At 37.5% G+C, this 25892-nt stretch overlaps 1 protein-coding gene across 1 annotated transcript; it reads left to right on the top strand.

Annotated features, from left to right (window-relative positions):
- Positions 1 to 1165: 1165 nt before the first annotated feature.
- Positions 1166 to 25676, top strand: LOC116325069 (adhesion G-protein coupled receptor G1-like). The gene is made up of 14 exons (XM_039613491.1): positions 1166 to 1200; positions 6368 to 6487; positions 10243 to 10318; positions 10460 to 10601; positions 10850 to 10969; positions 11681 to 11806; positions 11923 to 11968; positions 12285 to 12379; positions 15801 to 15919; positions 16248 to 16516; positions 16647 to 16743; positions 17085 to 17214; positions 17379 to 17535; positions 25034 to 25676. Exons 2-14 carry the CDS (start codon positions 6412 to 6414, stop codon positions 25126 to 25128), a joined length of 1548 nt encoding a protein of 515 aa, XP_039469425.1. The 5' UTR covers positions 1166 to 1200; positions 6368 to 6411; the 3' UTR covers positions 25129 to 25676.
- Positions 25677 to 25892: the final 216 nt, after the last annotated feature.

Raw genomic sequence — 25892 nt, 5'->3', positions numbered from 1 at the left:
GTGAAGCAGCTATAACAAATAAGAAGGAGCAAGACAATAAAGAGACTTAAAAACAAATAAAAATTTTAAAATGGATTCAAAACTTAATGGGAAGCCAATGACGCCGAGGTTTGCTTGTACCAGTTAAAAATCGTGCAGCAGCATTTTGTATCAGCTGTAGAAGTTATAGGGATGCCTGGCTAATTCCAATCAACCGAGAATTACAATAATCCAGACAAGAGGTGATAAATGTATGGATCATAGTCTTTGGGTGGCATCTAGACAAGATGGGCTTAATTTTTGAGAGCCACGTCAACTGAAAGAAAGAAGACTTGCCTACAGTATTCCATTAAGCTTTACTGTAACTCTTTGGGCACATCCATTTGAGACTAATGTGGGATAAGTCTGGGTTTGCCCTGCCCATACAGTTTTAGAGTTCATCTCATCCCACCCACTTTGGGCCTGCGCAGCCATTTTTGATAAAACATATTTATTAAATAGGAAATGGTCACCTAACTGCAACCACCTTGTTGCTGCATCTGCTTTTAATCAGTCTCCAACACCAAAATAATTTGATACAATTACCAGGAAACCATTTATTTTTCCTAGTTACATGGACATGTCATCCTGTTTTAACTCAAAATAGATGAAATGACAAAAACACACACTCATTAAATGCATGCATATTAGATACACCTCAGATAGTATCAGGTTCCATCGCCTTACAGCATCACTTTGTTGTTCATGATTTGCAATGCAAATCAAGGTTTTTATGCAAATGCAAAACTTTAACACCAAGCTGTAACATTAGATATAGCTGTTTTCCTACAGGCTTTAACTTTGACTTGTAACAACTGGAGGAAAATCACACTGTGCATAAATTGGAAATTTGTGTTTAGCTTAATTTCTTTTTCAAAATCAGAATCAGTTTTAAAAAAAAGTAGCTTTAGTTGTAGTTTTAGTGCTGAACATATAAACAGGGTAAAGTATAATATTTCAATGATGTCATCCTGTATTTGCTGCATACTGAGTAGTGACAAGGAAGATGAGAAATGTATTTTTTGCCAGTTGATACTTCCTCTTTTTTACTTAGAATAGCATTTACATTTGTTTCATCAACTTCCTTTGCAGCTCTTCAAATTCAACAGTTTTTCCCCCCTGCTGTCACTTCTGCTTTGCTCTGTGTCCTCTATTAACTTAGTTCCACAGCAACATGGAAAGGTAGGCTATGCTTTTGCTCACTTTAAAATACATTTTACTTTTTCTGTTGATGCTGATAACAAGGGTTGTTAGCAATGGTCCCTCTAAGCTGTGCGCGCACTGCTGGCACGGTCTATGCACACAGAAAATCTGTGTTGCGCACAAAAAAAAAAAAATCTAACCTGAATTGAAATTAAAATGAAGACTTTAACAATTCTGTTTTGCAGTGTTACTCAGTGACTGGCTGCTCCTGTATGGGATTAGAACGATGCCACCTTATCCCATAGTCCAGCCAATAATACGATTCACATTCGTATATACGCAGCTAATCAACGTCGTTGACAGGTTATGACAGCGTCCTTATGTGCCGACACCGGTGTTTTAGCTAGCAAAGCGGCGTGGCTGATGTGGAGTGAAGCCACGTTAATGACAACATGTACAACCATTGGAGATGTGAGCAGGACAGACGGAACAATTGACGGAAAAAGTGTGGACTTTATACCAGTTTTTAAATTGTGTTGATAGGCCACGTAAAACCAGAGTTATGATAAAAATATCTGCAATGTTTGGTTTTCTTCCTGAATACTATCGTTGTTTATATTTACTGCGGGAAGAAACGGTAAAAACCGCATTTTATAAGGAAAACGCTCGAAAGCACTCTCTGCCTGTGAGCAAAAACAAAACCAAAAAAACCCCACCCTTTGGTGGAAAAATGTACTATGTCGACCAATCAAAAAATGATATGGCAACGTGGCATTTAGTGATTTAGGAATGGGAGGAGGTTTAAGGAGTGTCGGCGGTGTTTTGAGATGTGAGAGATTTGCAACGTTTAGTGCAAATCTTTTGTAGTTAGTGTGTAGTTAGTGTGTAGTGTAGTCAATAGTTTTATTGTGTGTGTCAGAACAATGAGGCGACTACTGAATGTTAGAGGTGTTACAGGAGTGATACATCTCCTGTTGTCCGGCCTGCAGGTATCAGGCTTGTGATGTTCTCCTTTATCTCATAGTGGACAGAAATTATTTTTTGGAGTGGCACAAATAATTTGTGTGGCATCAAATTTGATGCAGAACACCTGATTGCTCTGTAAATAGTTTGAAATGTTTATTTGAAAAAAAATGCCTTGGCTGCATTTTTAGGTAAACAGCTGCAAAAAACTTTGTTGTTTGCATAACTCAGTTACTTTATTGAAGAAGTAACTATATATAATTAATTGCCCAACATTGGTCATTGTATACTGTGTTTTGCAGACAGAGAGTTACAGGACTCTCTCCCAGACCACAGACTCATAATACTAGTCAGAGCTTTATTTTAAAAAAAAGAAGAAAAAAAAAGAAAGTTGTGTTTTCAAAATTGGAGTTCAAGTTATTTTTACTTCCAATAGTGTTAACATACTACACAGGTCATGAACAAGATTTTTTTAAATTTTCATTGTAAGTGGGCGAAAGCAGTTAATTAAAAGTAATCTGACATAAATGTAAATGCTGTAATTTGATTATTTTAATAAACCATGTAACTTGGATGGATTTGATACTGACGTGACCACAGTGCACATGTCTGATGTCGCTCACACTGGTCCAAGGGACCGCTCAGGGAGTTTGTGTGTTCGCTCAGACACATGAAAAATTCGAGGGAACATTGGTTGTTAGTGTTATTAGAGTTGTTCAACTTTATTCGAATAACTCTAATAACGAATAACTCGACTCTGTGTACTTATAGGGCTTTGGAGCGTTATGTCACGAGAGGGGGCGTGACCAGTTTTTTTGGTCAAGCCGCCATGTTAGTAGGCCAAACAAAGCACATGGAAGCATCAGCTATGGTTCGTACATGCTGTGTTGTTGGTTGCAACATTAGATCACATGATTGGGAAGCTGGAAAATGGTCTCTCTTTTTATCGTTTCCCCTCCTGGAAGCAACGTGAGGGATCTCTGCCGTCATTTTTTGTTGGTGTGCTCCCGACATTTTCATTCCGGTGTTGTGCCAAAAAGTGATTGCCTGCCAAAAACTGATTTCCAATGTTTCCATGTGTTTTTTATGTGTAATATTGTTACGTATGTTGGTAAATACACCTTGGTGAACAGGTATTACAAAGGGGTTATATATATGTCCACTTAAAATATATTTACAGAACTAGTTTTGCATTTGTTGCAATTTCAGCTGTCCTCTTGGCCAGGTTACTCTTTAAAGCGACATTTTTAAAGTTAACAATAATTTTTTTTTTAACTGCATACATAAAGGATACATAAAAGTCACTGCCAAAAACTGATTGCGGATTCTACCTTGTTACAGGAATGTTGTTTGTTGCTCAAGATGATGTGATATCATTCATGAGGGATACATTTGACATATGTTTCACATATTATAGACCAACAAGTTATTTATAGCAGTTTAAATACAAGCAATCAGTTTTTGGCAAATACCGGAAATCAGTTTTTGGCAGACAATCACTTTTTGGCACAACCCCGCTAAGTTCTAAAGAAATTCATATTGCTCTTTATAGGCTTTTAGTTTTATTTTCAATGCGCTGAGGCCATAGAAAGTTAGAACAAACATCCTAACGTGTGATGCAGCAGAACTATGTTCTGTTTATGGAGTAGCTTATCGGTGACAACTCCTCTAGAGTAGCAAGTGGAATTTGCCTTTTTTGCAGACGGCTCCTTTTGTCTTTCACTGCAGATGGTGTGTTTATGTTTTCATCTAGAGCAATTTTTGGGGCAGCTGCTGAGGAGAAGTCAATGTTATGTGCAACCTCTGGCTGTATCTTGGTCATATAGTCAATGTACTCACAACGTGGAGGCTTAAAAATGGTCAAATCTTGTACCCAACCGTTTGTGAATTAGATGTGCGCCTCCAGGGATTTATAATTCCGAAAATGATTCGCCGTGTATGTGCTGACTATACAGACAAGGTACGCGAAGATATCGGGATAGGACAACGGCGGTAGGTCGTCTGGGTTTCCACTCCACTGCCTTATTTCATACGGGTCGACATTACTGATGCACGCTATTTTTTCCAAGTACCGTCTCTTGGCGTCTGGGCGCAGTCGGTCGCGATACAGCCCTTTGTCTTTTGTGGTGATTTCAAGCATGATTCTGGCAGTCCTGCTTCCAACACAGTGTGTTTGTTTTGATTCGTGGCCTTCTAACATGGCGCCGCAATCCCACAATGCACTGCGGCGTGACGTCAACTCCAAAGCCCTATTAGGATTATTGGTAGTAGTAGTAATATTAGAAATAGGAGGAGTAGAAGTTGAATTCATTTTATTTCTATACCTGTGTTTTTACAAGTTGGTACAGTCTATAAAACTAAAAATCTTTATGTAGAAAGCATATTCTGGATTATCCTGATGATGAGTCTTCTGGGTGATGATGTAAGAGTTTTGGTGGCTGTCCACATTGACTGAAAGTCTTACTTGATCAAACAGACCATAATGATAATGGTAATTCTTTATAACTCACAATGAAGTTAGAAACCATTCAGCAAATTGAAACTGTGTTGATACTGATACCATGTAATAAGTGCTGGTCTGTAACATTACCAGCGCATTTATTACTAATAATAAATGATAGATAAGATTTAAACCATCACGGGCAGTCCCCTTAGCTGGTTTAAATCCTATCTATCAGAAAGGTCTTTTTCTGTCGTGATGGGTACCTACTCCTCCTCCACTGCCCCTGCCACCTCTGGTGTCCCCCAGGGGTCTGTGCTGGGTCCTTTGCTGTTCTCTTTATACTTGTTACCCTTGGGCCAAATCTTTGATAAATACAATATTTCTTTTCATTTTTATGCAGATGACATTCAAATCTATTTTTAACTGGCTGAGGATGTTACGTCTTCGTTGCAACACTTCTTTGATTGTATGAGTTAAAAACTGGCTACTGAGCAATTCCCTCATTCTAAATGACAAGAAGACAGAAATTGTAATCTTTGATACTCCCATCCCTCGGGCTGAAGTAACTGGTATATTTGGGCCCTTTGCTAACTCCCTTTCTGATACTGCGAGGAACTTGGGTGTTGTCTTGGACCGTTCCTTCAAGCAGGACAAACATGTGTCCTCTGTAGTTAAATCTGGTTTCTATCAATTACGTCTAATCTCTAAGGCCAAGCCCTACATACCACGTAAGGACCTGGAAAAACTTATCCATGCCTTTTTTACATCAAGATTAGATTACTGTAATTCCCTTTATACTGGTCTCCATTCTGCTCTTGTTCACAGACTGCAGCTCGTTCAAAATGCTGCTGCGCGTCTCTTAAAGGGAACTGGTAGGTTTGAGTCTATTACTCCAGTTCTTTCCGACCTGCACTGGCTCCACATTAAACATCGCATTGATTTTAAAATCTTATTGCTCACTTTTAAAATCATAAATAACACCACGCCCAGCTATCTTACGGATCTCCTCAGCTTTTATACCCCTAGGAGAGCACTTAGATCAGCAGGCCAAATGCTCCTGGTGTGACCTAGATCTTGGCTTAAGACCAGAGGTGACCGCGCATTCGCCTCTGTTGCACCCTACCTCTGGAATAATCTCCCTCAAGCTATCCGCGCGTCTGATTCAATTCAATCTTTTAAATGTCAATTAAAAACATATTTATTTAGCCTTGCCTACCCTGCCTCCTAGACCCTGCATTTGTAAGTGTACCGTAACTTATCTTTTTTGCTTTTATTAATGTTTTTATGATTTAACCTTCAGCCTTTCGGCTCGTGCCTACTATGCCTGGTGTATCATTGGTTAATTATGTCTCCCACCTGTTAGTATATTTTATTTGTACTTATTTTATTTTATTATTTTATTTACTTGTATTTATTATTGCTCTTATTTGGTTTCTGTGAAGCACTTTGGCATATGTTTGCTTTTTAAATGTGCTATATAAATAAAATTGTATTGTATTGTAATAATGCATTCCAACCTGAACAGTTATGTTAATTCCTACTTTTCTCCAATCATACAATCTGTTAGAGTAAAATGTAACAATTATTCCTTCTCTATACTGTGAACTCAAATTTCCTTTTTAGTCAATTAGAAACATTGTTAAATGTGGTGGGGATGCCTTTCTATCTACCTTCAGGATAATGGCAACAAAGTCAATTTTGTGCTAATCTAAAAAATTAAGACATTTTAATCAGAAAAGAACTTTGACTGAAAAGCATAGACTTTTTTTTTCCATTCTAAATGTAAGAATCTCTTCACAGGAAGAAGAGCTGGATATTCTGGTGGTTGATGCCTTTTGTGTCTTATGACATGCTTTATCAAAATTGCGTGTTTGGGACAGGATTCCTGTTGGACTAAATGCAATATATCATTTACAATAAGTAAGTTGTTATATTAACTGCTGTGACAAAATAATTATCTTTTTACTAGAAATGACAGACAGCCAGACAATTTAGATTCTAACCTTAGAAACAAGGCTTATTCACTTTTTCTTTTTTTAACCTTTTATGAGTTCGAATAAAGTAAACTCAGCTTGCTTTCTGTCAATTTTTAGCTACATTTGTTTATTTCTCTCATACTGTATAAAGAGTCTGTACACACTATATTCTACCACAGCCCTAAAATGTCATGTCCCTTTAAATTACATTACTACACTTTAGAAGAAAGCATCCTACCCTCAGTGTACTGTCTGCAACTATTGTAGACACCAAGGGCGTAGATTTGGCATGGACGGAAGGGACATGTCCCCACCAATATCCAGCGATTATTGAATTTTCCCCACCAATAATTTCATCTCTTCGAGTAAAGGAAAACAAACCCGATAGAAAGAAATAACGATCTATCAACAGCTCATTCACCTAGCGGTGCAGAAAGAGTTAAATTACTTCTCTACCAGAGTCCTACCTCATGTGACAAATATGGCCAATGTGATTGGCTGTGCCTTTCAGGGAGCTCTGTTTAGTTTTAGCAGCTGCAAGCCTGCGCTGCCAGGACCTGCAAGGAGGAGAGGATGGCAGCAAAAAGGAAGAACCTGGATATAAGAAAGTATTTTTCAAAGAAACCTGTAAGTCACTTAAATTCAAGTTCACTCATAAAATGTGTCCGTCATAATAACGTTACAGGCTATGCTAGGCTTTGGCCCACATCAGTCTAAAATTGTATGTAACCACGAAAAAAGTGTTTTGGAAGCTAACTGCACAACAGGCAGCACTATTAGTTATCTCAGTCTCAGAGTAGCATTTCTAATTTTGATTGAAACTGTCAGAGAAAACGGCAGCCTCGAGCAAGCCAGGATATTAGTTTACAGAGGCTGTTAAAATTATACGTCTAACGTTAAAATTTCATCCTAATGGTACTGACATATTCATAGGGTTAATTTTTGAGACAATATATCATGAGGTAGCCATGATTTTGCAAATATTCCACCTTGTAGTGCAGTTTGCACAAATTGTTTTAAAAATGCACTCACTCTACAAACATTACTGATGAGTGACTCATCAGTAATGTTTGTATAGTGTGCCTAAAATGTTGCATAATTTTGCTGAGAGATCTTTTACTGTGTGGTAATCTTATATGAGTAGTTGTATGGACAAAACCCACCAGGTCATTCAGTGTTCCCTTAGTGCTAATGTATCAGAGATGTTGGTGTACTATAACTGAAGTAATGTTGTTAAGTCCTTAAAGTCATATTCTTTTATTGTCATGACTGTATTTGAAGCTATTTTTATTTTTGTATGATACCTGAGTTATATGGAATATGGCTGAAGTAATCTAAATTCTAAAATACATTTGTTTAATAGTAATTTAACATTATATAATTCACATATAAAACTATGAATTGTAATTTTAAATGGTTTTAAAGCATGTAGAATAGCATATGTAGACAAGTATATTTCTCCCTTTTTTTTTATTAAGAAGCAAAGACAAAAAGGAAAAAAAAAGAAACAGGGCAGGGTTCGGTGGCTGAATCATCCGTCCCCACCAATGCCAAAACCAAATCTACGCCCTTGGTAGACACAACGACATTCTTTAAATTTGAAAAACATAAATACTAAAAGATTTTCAAGTCATATGAGCAAATATTTTATTTACCACAGAACATCAATAAAATACAAGCTGCTTAAGCTGAGAAATTGTACATTTTAAGCGTAAAATGAGCTCATTTCAAATTTGATGCTTGCTACAGGTGCATGTTTACCATGGTGTAGCATGGTAAGACTGAATGCAGTCAGCTAAGACTGAAGAAGTCACTTGGATGAGTGATGAAACGTTTCTCCCACGGAAAACGTCCAGATAAACACAACCAACCTTTTGGGGTAGTTAATGAATTTATTACTTCTAGGCTGGACTACTGTACTTCTTTGTTATGAGGATGTCCTACACCCCCCCTGAAAAGCAAATTAATCCAAAATGCTGCAGCAAGAATACTGACAAAGACTAGATAGAGAGTTCATATTTCTCATATATTGGGTTCCCTTCTTTGGCTCCCTGTGAAATCCAGGGAATTAATTTTGAATTAAATCCAGAATTGAATTCAAAATCCTGCTCCTCACATACAAGGTCTTGAACAATCAGTCCCCATCTTAGAGCACTTTGCTCTCAGACTGCAGGCTTACTTGTTGTTCCTAGAGTATTTAAAAGTAGAATGGGAGGGAGAGCCTTCAGTTTTCAGGCCCCTCTTCTATGGAACCAGCTTCCAGTTTGGATTCGGGAGACAGACACTATCTCTACTTTTAAGATTTGCCTTAAAACTTTCCTTTTTGCTCAAGCATATAGTTAGGGCTGGATCAGGTGACCCTGAATCTTCCCTTAGTTATGCTGTAATAGGTGTAGCTGCTGGGGGATCACACTGATGCACTGAGAATTTCTTCTTCAGTCACCTTTCTCACTCACTATGTGTTAATAGACCTCTCTGTGTTGAATCATACGTGTTGTTAATCTCTGTCTCTCTTCCACAGCATGTCTTTTATCTTGTCTTCCTTCTCTCACCCCAACCGGTCACAGCCGATGGTCGCCCCTCCCTGACCTTGGTTCTGCCGGAGGTTTCTTTCTGTTACAAGGGAGATTTTCCTTCTGACTGTTGCTTGCTAATAGGGGTGATATGACAGTTGGGTTTTCCTCTATTTGTATTATTGTAGGGTCTACCTACAATATAAAGTGCCTTGAGGCAACTCTCTTTGTACTTTGGCGCTGTATAAATAAAATTTATTGAACTGAACACTTTCCCACTTTGAGACAATCAATTTCAAAAGAGTTTTGGCCCACAGTACATGACGTCGTTTCTCAACCATGTTTAAATTTGGCTTCCTTATTGCATGATAGAGGTTTAGTTGGCATCTACAGATGGCAGATTGGACTGTATTAATTGAGAGTGGTTCCTGGAAATATTCCTTGGCCCATTAAGTAATGTCAGTGACACAATTATGCTGTGTGAGTGATTAATGAACATTTTCAGCCTCGTCCTTTATGCACAGAGACATCTTCAGTTTCTCTGAATCTTTTGATTATGTTATGCACTGAAAATGATGAGAGTTGCAAACCCTGTGCAATTTGATGTTGAGGAACGTTTGAAGTATTGTACAATATTTTTACACACTCTTCCACAGATTGGAGAGCCTAAGCCCATTTTTGCGTCTGAGAGACTGCCTCTCTAAGACATGCCTTTTATAGCTAATTATATTAAAGACCTGATATCAGTTGGCTAAATTACTTGCTAAATGTTCTCTCAGCTGAAACCTTTTGATCTTTCTTGCTTTTTCAGCCATTTGCTGCATCATGACAATTTTTTGGTGAGCTGTAGCAAGCATCAGGTTTGATTTCATTTGAAAGTCTTTTGGTTTTCATGTTTTTCCAAATTTAACAAACATTCCAACTCTTCTGGAATTCAGGTTTTATATACTATAACTTATTTTGAACAGTCATTTTTCCAACATGGCGATATGGCATTTAAAAATATACTTCTCATGCCTGCCTCTTACATCTTCATTTTCCTATACATGACTTCATAAAGAAGTATGAAATTGTATAATAGGTGTTTTGAGATTAAACTTTAACACATTCCGGGGATGGGGACATGTGGGGTGTTTTAATTAAATTGTACAAGGGTTCAATGCGTGTTGTTACATTTTCTCTACAGGTCGTAATCAGACCGAGTGTTGTATGAATTTCACAGACAATGTTTTGAATACCGGAAGCCTCAATGAGACTTTGAGGTTTGAAGTATTTATAATACTTTTTTTTGGGGGGGGGGTATGAATTATTTTGAAAAAAATTAAAGACTTGACTCTTTTCTACATTAATAAAAGGATGTAAATTGTTAATATTGTTAATATTTTTGCATTCTTCTCCCCAAGAGCCATTTGGACTCTACAGAGGGTTCTAGAGGGAACAGAGGTGAATGGGAGTATGCAATTGTATGTCAAGACTTTTGTCGCTCTTCTGCACAAACCTAATGATACCTCCGGAGGCCTTGAAATTTATGCCAATGACACACAGGTTAAAAAAAACAAACTATTCACACAATTTTATTGAACAGTAGTTTGTAGTTAGACTCCACGTGTAGTAAGATAAGATCAACTTTATTAGTCCCACACGTGGGAAATTTGTTAATTTGTTAGTCAGAAATACCTGCCAAGTAGTGATGTACTCAGCTGATATCTAATGTTGTTCTGTTCAAGGTAATTTTAGTTAACGTAATCTAAACTAAATCTCTTTCTATTCTTGGCATGTTGATGCTGATACAGGTAACACCATATGTGCCTCTTCTCAACAGTAAAGTGAGTGTCCAGCTGCCAAGAGAACTGGGTGCTGGACCGAATAACACGATTGTGTTCTGCATGTTTAAATGGCCTGGAACAAGACAGGTCATAAACTACACTTCTTATATAAAAACATGTAGAAAAAGGATGTTGTGAGCTATAGAATAATACGATCTTTGTATTTACACATTAAATTTAAACTACTGCTCATGGAGCGCGTGGGTCTTGCTTGTTTTAGTCTAATAAAATAACATTTGTTTTTTTTTTGTTTTTCTTTGTGAGGTTATATTTTTTTTGTTTACCACTTGTTAGGAAATGTACTCTTGTTTATTTTCACATCATTATAAAGGCATCTTAATAATGAAAATCAAATTTATATGTCCTTATCAAAGGAGTGGTGTATACACATGGCATACTGTAAAAACAATCAGATTTAAAATCCCATCTTAACAACCCTATCAAGCTTCCTTACACCAGCTACACCAAACAGCCACAAAATTAAACCCACTTAGCTTCTGAATTTGCTGGATGCTTGAATAATTTGTCCAGTGGGGAATTTGTACTCTTTAGCACAGTGACATTATTTTATTAACACATAAAATTTAAAATTAGTACACATATTTTTGAAGGAAGGTGGGTACATCAGGACAGAATCATCACATTTTTTTAACAAAATGTAAATTACTTGAATATCAAACCATGCAACTAGATCACTGAGTAGTGTTTTTCCATTTAACACAGAAGAGTCAGAAAATAATATTAAAACTGTCTTTGCAAAACTGTTAAACCAGCTGACAAATCTGCATTTTATTGTAGAGAGTTTTTGAAAGCCCACATGAAGTATATGATCAAAGACTGGTTGGTCTGAGTGTGCAGGGCAAGAAGATATCAGGACTGCAGGAGAGAATCAACATCACAATGGAGTTTACCAAGTGTATAAAGGTGACTGTTTTTTTGAACATTTATTTCAGTCTTACCTCCTGTAATTTTATTGCATAATTATTTGACACATATAATATGCTGTAAATGTTGTACAAACATGACATATTTTTGTGTAGGAAACTCAGAAACCCTCGTGTCAGTTCTTTAATTATTCAACATACAGTAAGTAACAAACATCACATCTGTCATGAACAGTAGTGTACACTGCTCAAAAAAATAAATAATTAATAATAATTTAAACTTATGGGACACATTACCCACTCCATTTCATTATAGATATCCATCACGATTTATTCTCCCCTCAAAATCTGATGTGTTTCCAAAGTGTTCCTTTAATCTTTTTTGAGCAGTATAACGCACCAATATTTTCAGAAGTTAGACTCATTGGGGTTTGTGTTTTCACTCAGGGCCACCAAACTGAGCTGATGTTCAGAAATGTGATCTTTTGCATAATGGATCTGTTTGTTTTGCTTACCAGATTTTAGTGAGGATGGCTGCGTCACACACTGGACACATGGTCAGACTAACATCACCTGTTCCTGTAACCACCTCACATACTTTGGTATCCTCATAGTAAGACTGGACTCATTTATTATGTAAAGAGGAATTCAAAGAATGAAGAATTTGAGAGATCTCCTTCTGTCTGTCCATCTCCTCTTCACTTCTATCAACACACACTTATCTGAACTGCCTCAAACTTTGCAGCTTCACAATGACATGCCAGACCATTACTCACTTTACCTTAATTCTGCCTTAAACCTTCAAACAGGCTTTTCAAAGTGGTGTCGGGAAAGACATGGCAAGCTAAAAAACACTGCAAAATTTTGTCATACTGATGGTTTTAAAGTCACACAGCTTCTCAGAAAGATCTTTTTTAGATTTCTTTTTAAGATCTTCAGTTTACTTTATCAGAAATGGTGATGAAAGGTTAAGACCACAAACCACAAAGTTGCACAGCTAGATTTGGAACACACACATGCGCGCACACACACACACACACACACACACACACACACAAAGAAACTGACTGCTTGCATGTGAGATCTTTAGAAGGAATAGTTATAGTAACTAATACATGGGTAACTTTGCACTCATTGTATTAGTACAATTAAAGAAGTAAAAAACAAAAGCTTCTTTTATATGTTAGCAAATCTCTTTATCCCCACAATACTGAATCTTGTCTACAAGGTTCTTTAACCCTAGAACACTATCGCTATAAATAGTAACACCATCACTTACGCCAGGTGATTTTTACCCGATATAATATACCCAACGAAAGGTACTCGGCATCAAAATATATCAAAATATGACAACACATGACAAATTACCGTGGTCTTCTTTGATTTTCAACTGTGCCTTATCTAACAAAATGAAAAAGAAGAGTCATGGGGGGACACTAAAAAAGTGCTCCTAAATTACCCAAAAATTAGGAATTCGAAAATAAAGAATTCTTAAACAAAAAAACAATGACACTGGAAAGTTGGTCTTTGGTCCACCCATTCCTGGGACATTTGAGACTTCCCTGGTGAAGGCACAGTCTCCTCGACACACAAACAGCTGCAGGAGAGAGAAACAAAAAAATTGCACTTTTTGGTGGGTAAAAATGACCAGGTGACTAAAAGATTTTTTTCATCATATGAATTCCCTTGGAATTCATTTTGCGATATTTATTCATAACAACTGCACTATTCATAACAACTGCACTAAATAAGGATAACATGCAAATTCCAGGACCACTCCTACTTACCTATTCCTTATATGCAGTAAATAGACGCAGGGTAGTAATGGTGTGGACACACTTCCTGTCCAAGGCTGCGGGGCAGTCAGCACACCTCACTAAGGGAGTACTGCTTTCTGCTCCCACTGGTCCTGCCTCACCTGCAAGAGTGCCAGGGGTAGGGATGTCGAGCACACTACAGATCAGGATGCAGCAAGATTGCCTGATTTTATACACTAACACTATCACCAGGTGAAATCCACCCAAAACCTACTTTACCCTCTATCACTATTGCTGGGTGAAAATCACCCAAACACATGCCTGTAGGAAAAAGTGGGCTTTGGGGTAGGGAAACACCCACGCCTTCAAAGACATCAGAGACCATGCTGAAGCTACACAAGGACCCATGACATTCAGACAAACGCAACAAATTGAAAATCATGTAAATATATTTGCTCGGGCGAAAATCCCCCGGCGATAGTGTTCTAGGGGTAAGGACCTTTTGCAGGTTTTCAGGTCAATCCCGCGTGAAATCAACCATGTGCTTTATCAATAGTTCTTTATCCAAATGGGTTTTTTGCTATTAACTTTGAAATTTTCTGTAATTCAGAGAATCTCTACAGTTTTTGATTTACAAAAAGAATGCCCTTTGTATAAATCCATAAACCTAAGCAGTGAGTGAAAGTAAACAGTGAGGGCAAAAATGGGAATATAATGTTAATGAATACAAAGCATTAGATGAGCTCAATCACATCTTAAGCAATGATGTTAATCCATATAACACTGATGGGGGACATTTGTCTGCATAATCTTGGTTTTTTTTTTGGGTTTTTTTTGATAATTTATCTGATACAGTTTTATGAATAGTCAAGTGTTTTCATGCCATTTTATTGCTTCTTTTACAAAAAGGAGGGATTTAAAAAATCCTCCACCACTCCTCATTTTCAGCTAGTATCAAATAATAAATAACAGTAAAAATAATAGTAAATGCTTCCATAGTGTTTCTGTTCTTTGTTTTGTTTTGTAAGTGTTTGAAGCACTCGGATGTCACATGCATGTGGGTTTGGTATACAGCCTTTAGATTCTCTATTTCTTTCTTCTTTCATAAAATCACATGGGATTCATCAGTAAACTGCAGTTTAATGTATTTATAATTTTTCTGGAAGGAGTAGTTCATGTGGTAATGAAAACATGTTGTTATAATTTTGTTGCACAATCAGAATCAGAATCATCTTTATTTAGCCAAGTTTGTGCACACAAACAAGGACGGTTCACTTTGCTCTCTGTGTGCAAAGAAAAGAAACATTTTTGCCATGTTACAGCTCTTCTATATAATAAATGCACAGTTTAACCTACACATTCATTGAATGTCAATAATATGCATGCAAATATAATAACAAATATGATTTGTTATGAATGCAGATACGTTAGTTGTGCGTTTCCTTCTTTTTTGTTTGGTGTCATTCTAGATGGCACCAAAGAAAAATGATTTCGTCTACATAATCAGTTCTTCTTTTACTTGCTCTGCTCAACTTGTTTTCATTCAAATTACTATCCTTCCCTGGTCAGAAGATGGGGATGTTACATGCAGATCAACTGCTAAGGGCCCAGTTAAGAGCCATCTGTCTGGTTTGCATCATAACTCATCACTGCAGTCTATTGCTTTATTCATAAAACACTGCAACCAAAACTGTACTCTCTCTCACACACACACACACACACACACACACACACACACACACACACACACACTTCTTGTGTGTGTGTGTGTGAGTACAGTGCTGTCTGTTATTGTATGCCAGTCCTGTATTGCTGCTATGTTGTATTGGTTTTCATGCTAACTGTTTGTGTGTGGTGCTCGTGCTTGATTACCTACCCTTTGCCTACCTGAATTTTGTGTATTCATTGCATGTTATTGTTATTGTGTTGTTATGTTATGCTTGTCTTGACTGCACGTAGCATAGTAGTAGTTGTTTTATTTTATTTTTTTCACATGTATTAAGCTGTTCATTTAACTTTCTTTTTAGTCCTGCCCCCATTTTCTTCAAGGGACTTGTACCACCAGAAATAAGAAAGTATACTTAATAACCTAGTGGGTTAAATAAAGTTACATTTACTGTGTAAAAAAAAAAAAAAAAATTAAGAAAAGTATTGACTTCTGACATGTGGTATCTATTGGCCTGTTGACCTGTCATTGACTAGAAGATGAAAGGTTTGCTGACTAATTGTTATAATACAAAAAGTGAAAGATTATATAAACATGTGTTTTCTCCACAGATACCTGATCATTCCATCACAAAGAAAGACCAAGAGATTTTAACACACATTACTGTGATTGGCTGTAGTATTTCCCTTTTTACTTTGGTCATAGCCATTTTGCTCTTTATTACAAACAGGTAATAAATTCATTTTTCATATTCTTCCCATCTTCATCAGTCCTTCCTCTTTCACGTTTTTAGTACCTCCTGTAATCTAATTTGCCTCTGCTCTTGTCCCCTTTTCTGGAACTTCCTCATACCTTTGTCATATGGCTAGCCTGTTTTTTTATCTTTCAGTTGCCTTAAAGGATACTGAAATCTTCCATTCACTGGCATTCACTGATCATCTTTCAGCAAATGCTATTGTTATCTCTTCATCTTTTTTTTCTTCTCTTGTTATGGTCTACCATTCCTCCCGTTGTGATACAATATGTTGCTTATAACACATCACTTCTCTGTGTGACAGAAAACTCAAACAGGATGTCTCTATGAAGGTCCACATCAACCTTGTAATTGCCCTGATCCTCCTGAACCTGCACTTCCTGCCCAATCAGGCAGTGGCAGCAGGGTCCTCCTCTGGACTTTGCTTATACATGGCTCTTTTACTTCATTATTCCCTGCTGGCCACTTTCAGCTGGATGGCCTTGGAAGGTTTCCACTTATATCTTCTCTTAGTCAAAGTCTTCAACATCTATGTGAAGAAATACCTGCTCAAACTCAGCATGGTGGGATGGGGTAAGTGGAATCGATTAGTCAGGGAGCTGTCATTGTCAATCTGGAAATGTTTTACTAATATATATATGTCTATATATGTCTATATATATATATATACATGTATACATTTATATATATTTTTTTGCTCTAGGTGTCCCTGCCATGATTGTGTCAGTGGTGGTCATCATAGACAGACAGTTTTATGGCCTTACCCCTCTGGACACGTCTAACTCCTGCAATACTGAAATGTAAGATTTGCCAGATTATGTATGTAAGATTGTAATGAATGTGATGAATGTAATGAATATGAATGTAAGATTATGTATCAAGAATAATAATTCACATTTACTTATTAACTGTTTTGCCTGTCAGAGTTTATGTAAACATACATGTTTGGGTTTTTTTTAAAGGGAGAAGCAGAAATGTGCCATTTCACCAAGCATCTAACTTGCTAAAATTGAAACATTAATTCCTTTGTAACTCTGGGGATGCTTTTACTACATAGATCTGCATTAATGTTTCTTTTACTAAATATATTGTTGATTTTTCAGTTTTAGAGGTTAAAACATTATCTGCTCTTTCTTTTTAGATGCTATATAACCAATTACTATGTGAAAATGTGGACTACAGCGGGACTGCTCAGCTTGGTGTGTCTCTTTAATGTAATCATGTTTGGGGTGACAGTCAGACAAGTTTTGATTCTCCACCACACCAGAGAGGTAATTCTGTAGTCTTAAAAGAAATATTTAAGTAGTAATCCATCAGTGTATCCATTGGAACCCCTAAACTAGCAATGATTCTTCTTTTAATGACAATTTAAGGTCTCAAGTCAAATTTTAAATAGTCTGTAACCTTCTTTTTCATTTTACATTTGGCAAATCAGTTTGGGCAGAATAACCTTGACAAAGTCAAGAAAGACATTTCTACCCTGGCTGGAGTCATGACTCTGCTCGGCATTACCTGGGGCCTGGTATTTTTTTCATTCGGCCCCCTGATCACTTCTGTCCTCTACCTCTTCTGCATCTTGAACTCCCTGCAAGGTCTATAAACTCACACAAACACACACACACATGCACTCACACACAGTGGCAGAGTTTGGTATGTGGGTTACGCCTATAGAAAAACTTCCCAGTATTCTGTTATTTACTCTTTGGTGTCATTCATTGCATTGGGTGAATTAAGTCCGTAGAAACAAGACATACTGCCAATTTGACAGTTTATCAATTCACCGAACAGGGATCTCAGTTGTATCTGCTAAATCTCGCTTTGTGGAAGTGTATGTTGCTATCTTGGAGGATAGAGTTCTGGCCCAGACTGAGGAGATATGGGACTGCCACTGGTTACAGAATCTCATCTCAACATCTCTGTTCGTTGACACTGATGAAACTGATGACAAGGCTTGGTTTTCAGTGAGGGAGTTGCTGCCTCACACCATCACACTGATTCCACCAAAAGCTGTCACCCATGGTGCAGCAAACAGTGGGTGTGTCCCAATTCAGGGTCTGCGTCCTTCAAGGCCACAGCCTTCGCGGTCTGAGTGGGCTGCGTCCTCGAAGACCGGAAGTGCGAGGCTTGTGAAATGGAACGGTCTAGCCTCCTTCTTGCTGCTCAGGTTGCCTAGCAACCATGACACTAACCACTGGAAACGTTCCATACAGGATTGTTTGAGAGAAATGAAGGAGAAAATGTTTTTGTTCATCTGTTTGTTTTTATATGAGCTTTGTTTGATTTTAATAAGCATCTGAGGCTGAGACCACGGGACTGTAAAAAGATGATTGTCAGGCGTCATTTCTGTACTGGACAGTCAATTTAAGATTAGCTAGTAAATAACAATTAGCTAATGTTGTTCATGAGACTAAAGTCATCTCACTGTGGTAATGTAAATATAGCATGGCCGATATTAAAGGTAGTACCTCTCTCAAACCAAAGCAAATCAAATCACTTCTATTGTCACATCATATGTGCAGGTACACTGGTACAGCACATGCGAGTAAAATTCATGCGAGTGAACTCGCGACTGTAAAATACTGAGCTTCAGTAAAGATTCAAGTTGCATGTATTTATATTTCCTATTGTCACTCAAAGACAAGTATCTTTGACAGTGTATATATAGATGTATTATATATAAGAGATAAATGTTATTTTAATATGTTGGCATTACTAAATTTGGCTCTATGCTTACATATATGTATAAAAAGGATATGTACGAGCTGTGATAACTGTTTCTGATAAAATGAAGATCAGACTGATATATGAAATATTCCTTTATTGGGTGAGAAAATCATACCATGTCATAACTGCTTTAAGTCATACAGAATAGATATCAGAGCCTTAAACAGGCTGACTTCTGCTAAATGGGTCAAACTGGGCACAAAGTATACAAACACATAACATCCTTATAGAATATGATGTAACACTATAGATCAACTTACCTCAGAATATATAAAGCATATAAACAATTACAGCAATATGATGCAACAAACACAGCAGTGCTACTAATCCAAAATACTCAAAGCTTCATAGAACTGAAACAAACATAGACATTTAATTTTAGGTGCATTCTGCTGCTGATACATACTTTAGGTTTCTGAATATTAAACTTGTTTCTGCCTTTCATGTGGGTGATCGTGGCTCAAGAGTTGGCAATTCGTCTTGTAATCGGAAGGTTGCCGGTTCAAGCCCCAGTTCGGACAGTCTCAGTCTTTGTGTCCTTGGGCAAGACGCTTCACCCGTTGCCTACTGGTGGTGATCAGAGGGCCCGGTGGCGCCAGTGTTTGGCAGCCTCGCCTCTGTCAGTGTGCCCAGGGCAGCTGTGGCTACAATGTGACTGAATGTGTAAAGCGCTTTGGGGTCCTTAGGGACTAAGCAAAGCGCTATACAAATACAGCCCATTTACCATTTCATAGTGTTTAACTTGAAGGCCCTGAGTACTTTCTCCCACACTGAAAACACTGGAATGATAAAATTATTTGAACATTACCTAATAAGACTGATTCAGGACAGACAATTAGTTATTTTAAACTTTTCTAGCAGTCCTTCACAAACAGGGAACAGTCTGTCTATTCTCTCCATCTGTCAGCTGCTGCTGGCTCTTCCTCCTCCTCTTCCTCACACACTGCTGAGTTTGTCCTGGTGGATCATCAGGGATGCAAAGCCTCACAAATGATGTGCAGCACTGGGTCCCTCAGTCTGTCCTCACTCTGCACTGCTACAAAACAGACTTTAACGTGTGTTTGAACGAGCTGACGGTTCACTCGTTGAGCTGAAAGAAAGATGCTTTAATCACAGGAGTCACACACGTATCCACTGTACCATCTGGGAACTCTTCTTGTTTAGCACTCGTAATAACACAAACAGTGTATACACCTGAGACTGTCACCTGTCTGTCTGTCCTGCACTCTCTCTCTCTTTCTTTCTCTCTGATTGTGTAATAAAAGTATGAACATGTATTTATAAGTTACACTTGTGTTTGAATCCTGCAGCTTATCACACATTTGATTTCCATGTGTGACAACTGCAAGTGTCCAGAGTGAGGACAGACTGAGGGACCCACTGCTGCACATTAGTGATGGTAAATTCGATTCTTTTTACTGAATCGAGTTTGAATGAGTCACTCACCAAAGTGAATCGGGTTTTTTGAGTCATTTGAGTCACTGAGTCAGTTGACCAGAGAGTGCAAAAAAATGTACATTTTCACTCAAACTTAATTTGTTTCTCTTTTCATGTATATCCTACTGCTAAGATGAGTGATTGAAAAAGAAAAACAACTATTTTTATAGAGCAAAAAAGTGCAAGAAAAAAAGATTTCTAAAGGAAACATTTATTATTTTTATTTTTATTTTATTTTATTAGTATTTTCCTCAAATGTGTCAAATATATATTTTCTCATCTAAATGTCCACTGAGCTGTGAGCCAGGGGGCGGTAATGCGCCTTAACATTGGTGGCCAACCAAGAAGAAGAAGCTGTGAGCCAGGAGGGAGGGGGTGAGGGAGTCCTGAGTGATTCGTTTATGCTACGATTCAGCACAGCAAGGGAGGGGGTGAGTGAGTGATTCGTGTCACTACCGTACCGGAAACCCGATCGGTACCACGCATGCGCAAATCTTACGTCACTTCCTCTATTTGGCAACATTGCGACAGTTAATGTATTTGACTGACACGGTTAGCGCCCAGTTAGCTCCTAGCATTCCTCAACAGCTCTGCCTCCTTTTCAACTGCCCGGGACATTTAAACAATGGATAATCCTTTTACAAACAAATTCATGCTTTTCTCCTCAACAGAGAGCGTCCCCCGATTGAACAACAGCGCTGTAAAATAAGAAGAATGATGCCGAATTACAGACTTAATAATACTGACTTAGTAATGTGTCACATGAAGATTCATCAGCCAGATTAAGTGTTTACTGACAATTGACAGTGATAGCGGACATCATCATCACTATTCCAACAATCCTCTCCACACAGACAAGCATAAACACACTTGACTATCACTAAATCAAATTAAACATTCATTTGTAATGACGCTACTTCAGTTTACAATACGGTTCATTCGCTTGGTCAGCAGGTGGCGGTATCCTCGTACACTGGGGAGTAAACTGCCATTAAATGAAAGAGAAGAAGAAGAAAAACCTCTGCACATGCGCAGTACGGATTTGTACGGTCCGACTTTGCACATCCACAGTAAGGATCGGGGAGTCCTGATCCATACCTATCTTTTTATAGTTCGTTTTTGTCTACATCATATTGAAATGCTTCATTATTGCAAACATTTTAAGAGATACTTATTATTCTTAACATCTTAACAGATACTCTGACCTGTAACTATCGTAAAATGCTTCGACCGGAAGTAGACACCGTTCGCACATGCGTGGTACCGATCTGGTTTCCGGTACAGATTGGGTAGTGACAATTCGCTTACGCTACGATTCAGCACAGGAAGGGAGGGGGTGAGTAACTCAAATGTGCTGTTAGCATGTTAGCAGAGCGATGCTACTGTGAACCGAGGAGCTATTATCTTGATGTGAGCTTCTACTCAGGGTTTTTTCTTCCAGTTCAGAGCAGAAATGTTTTTGTTAAGAAACTGGCTGCTGTTTATTTTCCCCACAATTTTAATTTTAAGCTAGATATATTTCTACTAATGAAAATGAGTTTGCTAACAGCAACAGGGATGAGTCAGTGAGTCAGTATAGCTTGTGAATCATGATTTACGAGTCAATAAAGTGATTCTCAACTATTGAACGATTCGTTCATGATTCGCACATCACTACTGCACATCATCTGTGAGGCTTTGCATCCCCGATGATCCACCGGGACAAACTCAGCAGTGTGTGAGGAAGAGGAAGGAGGAAGAGCCACCAGCAGCTGACAGATAAAGAGATTAGACAGACTGTTCCCTGTTTGTGAAGGACTGCTAGAAAAGTTTAAAATAACTAATTGTCTGTTCTGAATCAGTCTTATTAGGCAATATTCAAATAATTCTATCAGTGTGGGAGAAAGTACTCAGGGCCTTCAAGTTAAACACAATTAAAGGCAGAAACAAGTTTAATATTCAGAAACCTAAAATATGTATCAGCAGCAGAATAGACCTAAAAATAAATGTCCATGTTTGTTTCAGTTCAATGAATTTTGGATTAGTGCTGCTGTGTTTGTTGTGTCATATTGCTGTAATTATTTATATGCTTATATATTCTGAGGTAAGTTGATCTATAGTGTTACATCATATTCTATAAGGATGTTATGTGTTTGTAGACTTTGTGCCCAGTTTGAGCCATTTAGTAGAAGTCGGCCTGTTTAAGGCTCTGATATCTATTCTGTATGACTTAAAGCAGTTATGACATGGTCTGATTTTTTCACCCAATAAAGGAATATTTCATGTATCAGTCTGATCTTCATTCTATCAGAAACAGTTATCACAGCTTTTTTTGTTTTACACATATATGTAAGCATTGAGCTAAATTTAATAATGCCACCATATTAAATGAACAATATTTGTCTCTTATATAATACATCTATATATACACTGTCAAAGATACTTGTCTTTGAGTGAAGATTTAAGGTGATAGGAAATTTTAATAAATGCAACTTGAATCTTTACTGAAGCCCAGTGAATGACAGTTCAAGCTCACTGCTGTAATATATCATAAAAATCTGACAATAAATATAATATTGGCCATATTATATTTACATTACCAAAGTGAGATGACTTTAGTCTCATGAACAACATTAGCTAATTGTTATTTACTAACTAATCTTGAAATGACTGTTCAGTACAGAAATGAAGTCCAACGATTATGTTTTTTGACAGTCCCGTGGTCTCAGCCTCAGATACTCAACTAATCAAAGTGATGTCATAAAAAAATTAACGAACAAAAAAACATTTTTTGTTCTTCATTTCTGTCAAACAATGCTGTATGAAACGTTTCTCGCAGTTAGTATCATGGTTGCTAGGCAACCTGAGCAGTCCGCAAAGTGTGCATACTATGAAGCGTGCGGTCGCTGGATTGGGACACAGCCTGTATATCGTTCTTGTGTCTTTTCCATACACCTGAATCAAATGATTAGTTCATTACTAGGTTTCTGGACAACTTCGGGAGCACGAGAATGCAAGTACACACAGGTACGCATATTGGGGGTGACCAAATTCATGGGCTGCATCCTCCTGAGGCCGCATTTGTAGGCCAATTACGTCACAGCGACACGACGAAGGCTGTTCAAATTCGTAGACTCCTCTGAATGCAGCCAACAAATGCCTCCTCCTTTTCCCCGAATTTGAAGGATGGGTCGGGTGTGTCCTTTGTGGCCCACCATGTCCCAGAATTCATAGCGCGGCTCAACCAATTCCAGTTTTCAACAATGGCAGCCCCTACTAAGGTTTTAATATTACTCTTATTACCCTTTCTGGGTGACAAAATAAACTTTTAACATATTTTCAGGCGAGAATGTAGCTGTGTAAACTTCAAATATCTGCTCGGTTTATCGAGATATCACATATTTGCAAAAGTGCTCCGACGTTTTCGGAGATGTCTGTTACCCACCAGCTCGATAGCTAGCTGGGAGTTCGAGGGCCACTGAAGCCGCCGAGAACGGCACAACTCCCGACACATCATTTTCAGATCACCGCGGACTTTCGCTACTTAGGTTAAACGTAATATATAAGTCACTTAGATAACCTAAAAATGTTATTGTTTGGCTTTTTTCAGTGTTTTATTTGTTCATGAGTAAATCGGTTTGGCTGAGATTAAAGTCATTAGATTAGATTAGATTAAAAAAAAACTTTTTTAATGCCCCGGGTGGTTTTCACACAGCTGAAACAGAAAACTGATTAAACAGTGTGAGATGGTCGAGAATTTACATCAGTGTCCTGTTATATTTTAGATAGCAAGAAGCAGACAGCTGAGTTTATTAAACTCCACCGAGACAGCGGTGATGCAAATCTGAAGGCTAGACCGTCCAATTTCAAAGCAGTTTACTTCCGGCCTACCCGATCTTCTGAGGACCCGGCCCACGTGGACCGCGAAGGCTGGGTCCTCAGGAGAGCGCAGGCCATCAATTTGGACACGACTTTCAAGATATGTTGGGGAGGTAATTTAGCCATTTAAATCAGCTGTGTTGGATCAAGGACACATCTAAAACCTCCCTCGAGGATTGGAGTTCGACACTTGTGCTCTACATGTTCAGGTTCCAGTGCACATGTTGCTGACACCAGCTTTAACAGGCCTGACTGTGAAGTTAATTCATGGTAAGCCCTGTGAGATTGGCTGTTTGCAGCCTATTCAGGATTGCTTGGGTAGAGTATTGTCAGCCATATTGTCCTGCAAACCTTGACTGCAAATGTGTGGAAGACTGCCTGCAGGTCCCAAGTGCTGCCAAGGGGAGGAAACAGTCTTCTTGTGGTGTCGTCTTCTTTGGACGCCCACTTTATTCCGTGTTAACAGAGAAATTTGTCAAGTTTTTTTATGGGTGAACACACATACTCAGCTCTTCTGCTTAATGCACATATGCATTGTCCTTATAGATACCATTTAAGGGGAAATAATAGTATAAGATTTGTTTATTTATAATTTTAATTACAATTTTAATTACAATTTTAATTTTTAATTTATTTTAATTTAATTACAATTTTTAATTACAATTTTAATTACATTTTACGTAACATTTAAAAGAAAATCTCGTTGATTAGAGTTAAAAGTGTTTAAGTTTAAGTGAGCAATAAAAGATTTGAAATATATAAAAGATAAGCCACAGCATTCATAAGTTTAAACAGATGCTGTGTAATAATAGATTGTAAAAGTGATGTTACTTTCCATTATAGGGGACACATGAACCGTCTCTTCTGCCTAATGATGAAAATTGCATTAGAACTATTTAAGATTTTTGTTAAAAATCTGTTTATGTAGAGCTAAGATTTTGTGTTGGATATGGATACACAGTTACTGGACAGAGATTTGACACAGATGCATTATGAGCACCATTTTCATGAACTCATCCGTTTCGTTTCTAAACCTGTACATCTCTCTGTCTCTCTCCTTTGTGACTGCAGGTTTCTTCATCTTCCTTTGGTTTGTGATGTCACTGAGAAAGGCTAAAACCTCGGCTACTAAGATGAGCAGTGAAACACGCAGCACTAACAGCTAGTAGCAACACCTCCATAAAGATCTGTGTGTGTTGGTATAATTCATATTGTAATACAGTGACAACATGATTATTTCTTCTTTAAATCATGATGTTTATTTATAGAACAGCACAGCAGAGAAGGCAGCTGAGTGAGTGTGAACATTAATGTTATGTTTGAAGTTTTATCGATGAAATACATGGCATAAAACATTTGTGGTAAGGAATTAATCTCTCCTAAGAGCAACTTAGAGGATGGGTTCCCTATGCATTGTAAACTTTTCCATATTTGAGCACTTCAGAAAGTAAAAGTAGAGGGATAACTACAGAATACTGTTTTTATTGGTTTTCTGCCTAAAGTCAATCATTTACATTCATGCATGAATGTTTTATATTTTAATACTTATTCAATTTTTATCTCAGTCATAATTTCCTATTATTTTTTACATACATACATACTAAAAATCATAGGAAATAACAACTAAAATATATATTAGGGGTGCAACGATACACAAAATTCACGGTTCGGTTCGATACTTTGGTGTCACGGTTCCATATTTTTTCGATACAGAAAAATGTTCATGCCTTTTTAATTTGTCATTTATTAAAATTATATATATATAATATATAATATATATTTTAACTCAAAAGTACAATTTTTAAATTTAATGTTGCTGAAACAACAAAATAATAAAAAAAAAATCTATCTTATCGAGAAATCACTCATCTTTGGAAAAGAGAGTTTATTACAGAGAAATGGCTCTTTCCAAAATAAAAGCTATACTATA

Source organism: Oreochromis aureus, linkage group 1 (assembly GCF_013358895.1).
Source record: "Oreochromis aureus strain Israel breed Guangdong linkage group 1, ZZ_aureus, whole genome shotgun sequence".
Lineage (NCBI taxonomy): Eukaryota > Metazoa > Chordata > Actinopteri > Cichliformes > Cichlidae > Oreochromis > Oreochromis aureus.
The sequence above is the reverse complement of the archived record's forward strand: the minus strand, read 5'-3'. Positions and strand labels throughout refer to the sequence as shown.